Source organism: Bos taurus, chromosome 12 (genome assembly GCF_002263795.3).
Source record: "Bos taurus isolate L1 Dominette 01449 registration number 42190680 breed Hereford chromosome 12, ARS-UCD2.0, whole genome shotgun sequence".
NCBI classification, from domain to species: domain Eukaryota; kingdom Metazoa; phylum Chordata; class Mammalia; order Artiodactyla; family Bovidae; genus Bos; species Bos taurus.
The window spans coordinates 71,836,543-71,844,274 of NC_037339.1; the positions used below are offsets into that span (position 1 = coordinate 71,836,543).

At 41.0% G+C, this 7,732-nt stretch overlaps 1 protein-coding gene across 1 annotated transcript in view; it reads left to right on the plus strand.

The window, feature by feature from the left end:
* Nucleotides 1-7,156, plus strand: part of LOC100337053 (ATP-binding cassette sub-family C member 4) — a 1,051,816-nt gene extending 1,044,660 nt beyond the window's left edge. The window contains exon 31 of the mRNA XM_059892301.1: nucleotides 4,694-7,156. Coding sequence (XP_059748284.1) covers nucleotides 4,694-4,981 — 288 coding nt within the window. The 3' untranslated portion in view covers nucleotides 4,982-7,156. The remainder of the gene's footprint in view (nucleotides 1-4,693) is intronic.
* The last annotated feature ends 576 nt before the right edge of the window (nucleotides 7,157-7,732 follow it).

The window sequence follows — 7,732 nt, forward strand, 5'->3', positions numbered from 1 at the left end:
CTGCTTTGCAGGTGGATTATTTAGCAGCTGAGCTACCCAGGTAGCCCAGCAGACGTATTAATGAGCAATAAAAGGGGTGGAATGAAGGAAGCTTAAGAAAGTAAGAAAAAGGAGCAGAGAAAAATAATTTGTGAAAACAGGTTCAGGTCCTAGGCAGTTCAGATTGGGCTACCTCCATATGCTGTGTGGTCCATGATCACTAGAATTACAAGCTCAATTTCTTAACTGCTTCTTTGATCTTATCCAAGGAGAACTAAAATGGACTGGAATGGGTGAATTTAACTCAGATAACCATTATATCCACTACTGTGGGCAGGACCCTTAGAAGAAATGGAGTAGCCATCAGGGTCAACAAAAGAGTCCGAAATGCAGTACTTGGATGCAATCTCAAAAACAACAGAATGATCTCTGTTCATTTCCAAGGCAAACCATTCAATATCACAGTAATCCAAGCCTATGCCCCAACCAGTAATGTTGAAGAAGCTGAAATTGAACTGTTCTATGAAGACCTACAAGACCTTTTAGAACTAACACCCAAAAAAGATGTCCTTTTCATTATAGGGGACTAGAATGCAAAAGTAGGAAGTCAAGAAACACCTGGAGTAACAGGCAGATTTGGCCTTTGAATACAGAATGAGGCAAGGCAAAGGCTAATAGAGTTTTGCCAAGAGAATACACTGGTCATAGCAAACACCCTCTTCTAACAACATAAGAGAAGATTCTACACATGGACATCACCATATGGTCAACATTGAAACCAGATTGATTATATTCTTTGCAGCCAAAGATGGAGAAGCTCTATACAGTCAGCAAAAACAAGACCAGGAGCTGACTGTGGCTCAGATCATGAACTCCTTATTGCCAAATTCAGACTTAAACTGAAGAAAGTAGGGAAAACCACGAGACCATTCAGTTCAGTCGCTCAGTCGTGTCCGACTTTTTGCGACCCCATGAATCGGAGCACACCAGGCCCCCCGTCCATGACCATCTCCCGGAGTTCACTCAGACTCATGTCCATCAAGTCAGTGATGCCATCCGGCCATCTCATCCTCTGTCGTCCCCTTCTCTTCCTGCCCCCAATCCCTCCCAGCATCAGAGTCTTTTCCAATGAGTCTACTCTTCACATTAGGTGGCAAAAGTATTGAAGTTTCAGCTTTAGCATCATGCCTTCCAAAGAAATCCAAAGGCTGACCTCCTTCAGAATGGACTGGTTGGATCTCCTTGCAGTCCAAGGGACTCTCAAGAGTCTTCTCCAACACCACAATTCAAAAGCATCAATTCTTCAGTGCTCAGCTTTCTTCACAGTCCAACTCTCACATCCATACATGACCAGTGGAAAAACCATAGCCTTGACTAGATGGACATTTGTTGGCAAATAATGTCTCTGCTTTTGAATATGCTATCTAGGTTAGTCATAACTTTCTTCCAAGGAGTAAGCCTCTTTTAATTTCATGGCTGCAGTCACCATCTGCAGTGATTTTGAAGCCCCCAAAAATGAAGTCTGACACTGTTTCCACTGTTTCCCCATCTATTTCCCATGAAGTGATGGGACCAGATGCCATGATCTTCATCTTCTGAATGTTGAGCTTTAAGCCAACTTTTTCACTCTCCTCTTTCACCTTCATCAAGAGGCATTTTAGTTCCTCTTCACTTTCTGCCATAAGGGTGGTGTCATCTGCATTCAGGTATGACCTAAATCAAATCCCTTATGATTATACAGTGGAAGTGAAAAATAGATTTAAGGGACTAGATCTTATAGATAGAGTGCCTGGTGAACTATGGACAGAGGTTCGTGACATTGTACAAGAGACAGGGATCAAGACCATCCCCATGTAAAAGAAATGCAAAAAAGCAAAATGGCTGCCTGGGGAGGCCTTACAAATAGCTGTGAAAAGAAGAGAAGTGAAAAGCAAAGGAGAAAAGGAAAGATATAAGCATCTGAATGTAGAGTTCCAAAGAATAGCAAGGAGAGATAAGAAAGCCTTCCTCAGTCATCAGTGCAAAGAAATAGAGGAAAACAACAAAATGGGAAAGACTAGAGATCTCTTCAAGAAAATTAGAGATACCAAGGGAACATCTCATGCAAAGATGGGCTCGATAAAGGACAGAAATGGTATGGACCTAACAGAAGGAGAAGATATTAAGAAAAGTGGCAAGAATACACAGAAGAACTGTACAAAAAAGATCTTCGTGTCCAAGATAATCGCGATGGTGTGATCACTCACCTAGAGCCAGACATCCTGGAATGTGAAGTCAAGTGGGCCTTGGAAACCATCACTATGAACAAAGCTAGTGGAGGTGATGGAATTCCAGTTGAGCTATTTCAAATCCTGAAAGATGATGCTGTGAAAGTGCTGCACTCAACATGCCAGCAAATTTGGAAAACTGAGCAGTGGCCACGGGACTGGAAAAGGTCAGTTTTCATTCCAATTCCAAAGAAAGGCAATGCCAAAGAATGCTCAAACTACCGCACAATTGCACTTATCTCACACACTAGTAAAGTAATGCTCAAAATTCTCCAAGCCAGGCTTCAGCAGTACATGAACCGTGAACTTCCGGATGTTTAAGCTGGTTTTAGAAAAGGCAGAGGAACCAGAGTTCAAATTGCCAACATCTGCTAGATCATTGAAAAAGCAAGAGAGTTCCAGAAAAACATCTATTTCTACTTTATTGACTATGCCAAAGCCTTTGACTGCATGGATCACAATAAACTGTGGAAAATTCTGAAAGAGATGGGAATACCAGACCACCTGACCTGTCTCTTGAGAAACCTATATGCAGGTCAGGAAGCAACAGTTAGAACTGAACATGGAACAACAGACTGGTTCCAAATAGGAAAAGGAGTACATCAAGGTTGTATATTGTCACCCTGTTTATTTAACTTATATGCAGAGTACATCATGAGAAACGCTGGGCTGGAAGAAGCACAAGCTGGAATCAAGATTACCGGGAGAAATATCAGTAGCCTCAGACATGCAGATGACACCACCCTTATGGCAGAAAGTGAAGAGGAACTAAAAAGCCTCTTGATGAAAGTGAAAGAGGAGAGTGAAAAAGTTAGCTTAAAGCTCAACACTCAGAAAATGAAGATCATGGCATCTGGTCCCATCACTTCATGGCAAACAGATGGGGAAACAGTGGAAATAGTGTCAGACTTTTGGGGCTCCAAAGTCACTGCAGATGGTGATTGCAGCCATGAAATTAAAAGACACTTACTCCTTGGAAGGAAAGTTATGACCAACCTAGATAGCATATTCAAAAGCAGAGATATTATTTGCCAACAATGTCCATCTAGTCAAGGCTATGTTTTTTCCAGTGGTCATGTATGGATGTGAGAGTTGGACTGTGAAGAAAGCTGAGCACCAAAGAATTGGTGCTTTTGAACTGTGGTGTTGGAGAAGACTCTTGAGAGTCCCTGGACTGCAAGGAGACCCAACCAGTCCATCCTAAAGGAGATCAGTCCTGGGTGTTCATTGGAAGGTCTGATGTTAAAGCTGAAACTTCAATACTTTGGCCACCTCGTGTGAAGAGTTGACTCATTGGAAAAGACTCTGATGCTGGGAGGGATTGGGGGCAGGAGGAGAAGGGGACGACAGAGGATGAGATGGCTGGATGGCATCACCGACTCAATGGACATGATTTTGTTTAAACTCTGAGAACTGGTAATGGACAGGGAGGTCTGGCATGCTGCTATTCATGGGGTCACAGAGAGTTGGACATGACTGACCGACTGAACTGAACTGAAGGAGAAAATTGGATTTCTAGAGTTCATTTTTATGCAGAGCAATTCTACTAAAGCTGCTATGTAGCAGCTCCTTTTGCCATCCTTTCACTCTCAGAATAATAAACTACAACCACAGCCAACTTCAATAAACATCTTAATCTCTCAGACAAAGGATTCAGCCCCTCTTAGCCGCTGACAGTATTCCAGAACCCTAAAGAAATTCCAGAAGCATCATCTTTTTTTCCCCCAAATTTTGCTCAGATTCTGTCAAACCAACTTGACAATTTGCTGTCAGGTCACTGTCATCTGGTTTGTCTGATATCAACCTGCTTTTTAGATAAATTGCCTTTGATTTTCTTGAATCTAGATATTTGGCAACTCTGTGTATCTGTATAAATATACCTCAAAGCTCAGAGTCTGACAGCTAAAAGTGCTAACTAATGATAACAATCCCAAATGCCCTAGGAAGAATATAAGATGCTACATACTGCTGAGTGCCAGTAATCATAGTGTAAAATTTTCATTTTCTTCCTTTCCTATAACCTTATAATAATAAAAGATCAGGTTAGACCTTTGTCTGCCTAGTAAAACAGGGTAATCAAACCATTTAAACACCAGCCAGTTCTAACACCCAAATAAATTCTCCCTACTCTCCTGTCCTGCCTGTTTTTGAAATATTGTCCAGGTTATAATATGTTACTGTGAAACATTTGGTGCTCATGGTAAAGAATCCACCTGCCAATGCAGGACCCAATCCATGGGTAGAAAAGATCCCTTGGAGAAGGAAGTTGGCAATCCACTCAATATTCTTGCCTGGAGAATCCCATGGACTGAGGAGCCTGGCGGGCTACAGTCCATAGAGTTGCAAAGAGTTGAACATGACTGAAATGACTTAACACAGAGACACATATACATAATATGTTACTGTAAAACATTGGTGCTAATTGGTTTCTTTCTGATGATTAACAGGTTTTGGATTTAGGGAGATGGAAAGAATGTAGCCAGCCATATGATTTGCTGCAAAATAAATATAGCCTGTTTTACAACATGGTGCAACACCTGGGTAAGGCAGAGGCCTCTGCCCTCATTGAAAGGGCAAAACAGGTGAGTCTGCTGCCTGACTTTGTAATTAGTTTGTCTCCAGCTTCATTCTTCAAAATCTCCACCTGGGATCTCTGTGCCCTTTCCAATCATAAACCTCCAGAGACTAAGCTTCATGACTGGGTCTTAACAAGACGTGGTGGGCAAGTCTGCTGAGAATATGCACTAGTGGTGGGGGTGCAGGGTAGTATGAGTGTGCTTTTCTATGCACACGCACACCTGCACTTGAGACAGATTTCAGATAGGACTTACCACACTTGGACCCTAGACTCACATTCCATTAGCGCACAGAACACTCTCATTTTGCAGACGCTTGGCGTTTCATTCTGATTGGTCCTCAGCACATTTGTGATGCAAGTGCTGTCAGGAACATTCATGAAATTTGATAGTTTAAGGAAAAAAAAATTGGAATATTTTGAGTCTATGAAGATTTACCAGGGAAAGGTATAAGTTGCTTCTGTTTCTAAGCTGTAAAGAAAACTCCTACACAATACTGTCACTTAATCCCTAATTCTATATTGTTTAAAATTTTATTCAATTATCCCCTCCCCAACACTGCTGCCTTTACCTTCCAGAAGAAGGTAGACTGTCATCAGGATAAATCAGGAGTTCACAATACCTTAACACGGTACTCTGGATGGTGCTTGAAGATGAGGTGGGCGAAAGCACTAAGCGCTGCACATGGTGTGAGGAAGGCACTCAGTGAGCGACATTCACTCACGTGGTGTCTTTCTCACAAAGATGAGGTGGTAGTGTCTTGTACAGATGTGACAACTGAGGTCTAGTTTGAGGGATTTAGCGATTGTCATGCGGCCACCTGTAATTCATTCTGGAACAAGGTGGGATTGACACTGATGGGAAGATAGAGGGAGAGAGGGAAGGTGTGGTGTTCTTGCCACTTGAGATGCGTTGTTCAGGGTGGGATGAGTTATCTAGCTATATGTGATGAAGCTTCCTCACTGAAAATTTATCTCTGGGTATGAGATTATGGATGCATTTTACCTTCTTCATACTTTTCTGCCTTTCCCAGATTTTCATTTGTAAGTACAATAAAGTTACTTGTGTAACATTTAAAATATCTGTTAAAGAAAACATGCCTCAGTATCTATTTCTGTATGAAAGACTTACCTTAAAATGTGGCTTAAATTCCCTCTGTCACTGTTTCTTCTCAATCCTCCTTAGAAATGAGAAAATGCAGAGCAGTACCTTCCACTGTTCATGGGATAGGAGATAGCTTTTTGTAAGTACTGTATTGTATGCAAATGTTGAGAAATTGAACATGGAGCTCTGTATTTTTTTGTGCCTAAAATTCACAGAGTGCTTTCATCTACTAGCGTGTCTCCCAGTCAGAGTTTCCCTCCTGAGACCTGATAATCATTTATGATTCCCATATAACCTAGTCACAAATGAGTCAGGACTCTTACAAAACCTTTTGTTCTTTTGAACTTAGGCATTACACATCAAATACAGGTGTCCCCACCTATGTGTCTAATTGTTCATTTAAAAACTATATTATCCTTATATATGATCAAGATGTTAAGTAATGAGAAATTTATCTCAGAAGTTTAGATAAGTCCAGATAAGATAATAGGGTTCAACATCCTCACTTTAGAGGTGAGGAAACTAATTCCTCTTAGAAGAAATGTGGTCCTATGTATATAACTGGTGTTAAGCTAGTTTGCAGCAGATGCAGAATTAGAAATCTGTTCTTTAAGTATATGTTTTAGATAAAGTGTTACATAAAGAAGCAGACATCAGTCATACAGAAGCAGGTATAGGTCACAGAACTAGAAATCTTTTGATTCCTGATCTAGTAATCCTGCACCCACTCTAACAATATTAATGGTAAGTTACATTTGTGTGGTTCTATATAATTTATTTTACATAGCTCTCATGCATATGATTTCATTTAATCCTCATGACTGCCCTTTTTATCCCATGTCATGGATGAAGAGATTGGGTCCAGGACTCACCCAAAGTCACAGAGCTGGTCCAGGGAGCACAGAGGGGGAATTTCTGGGGAGGCTGAATGTCGACCTAGGTACTGTGTTCTGTGCTGAGTCTGAGAACACTGCTCCTTTCACGTGGTAGCCAAGGTGGAGACGGTCACTCACATTCACAGGGTGACAGAACCTCACTCTTAGATTTCAGTCCTGCCACTGGCTCAGGCCACTGCTACAGAAAGAAATGCAGTTCTTGATCCTCATCCCATCTTGATATTATTTTTGCATACTTTGCATCCTCTTAGGATATACTGTCAGATTATCAGTTTTCTGAATTTGCAGGCATCAGTTATCAATGCCTTGTTCAGAGCTGTAACAGCAGGATGATTAGCCTGATAAATTACAAATTCAAATTAACCGTTAAGTTCCCAAATTGGTTTTTATGCCAGTGACATTAATTCGGTCTTCAGTGACACCATGACTATAAAATCTGCAAGCAGACTTTTTAAAGAGGTTCTTTCAGAGTAAGTCTGCTGCTAATATGTCTGAGTATTTCTTTATAGGGGATAACTGTAGGTGAATGACCCAGGTGGTTTCAAATCTGTTAAGTGGTTAAAGCACAGAGACAAATGCTTTTTGTTTTAGAAGGAAATTTAGAGGCAACATTTAAGGGTTCATGGTGATACCTGCACCTCGGAGTGGAAAAATTTGGAGTTAAGGACAATTGAGGTCCTGGTTGTCCTCAGTGCTTGGGTTCAGTTCCTTCAAGATTCTTGGACTGGATTCTTTAGAAGTGCAAGTGTTACCAGGGGTTAGCAAAATCTGAAATTCAGTCCTTCTTATTCCGTTCTTTATTTGTTCATGAGACTATTCATTTACTTAAAAAATAATTCCTTTAAACATTCCTCTGTACCCATACTGTTACCTAGGATAATGCAATAAATAGAGAAACATGGTCTCTGGC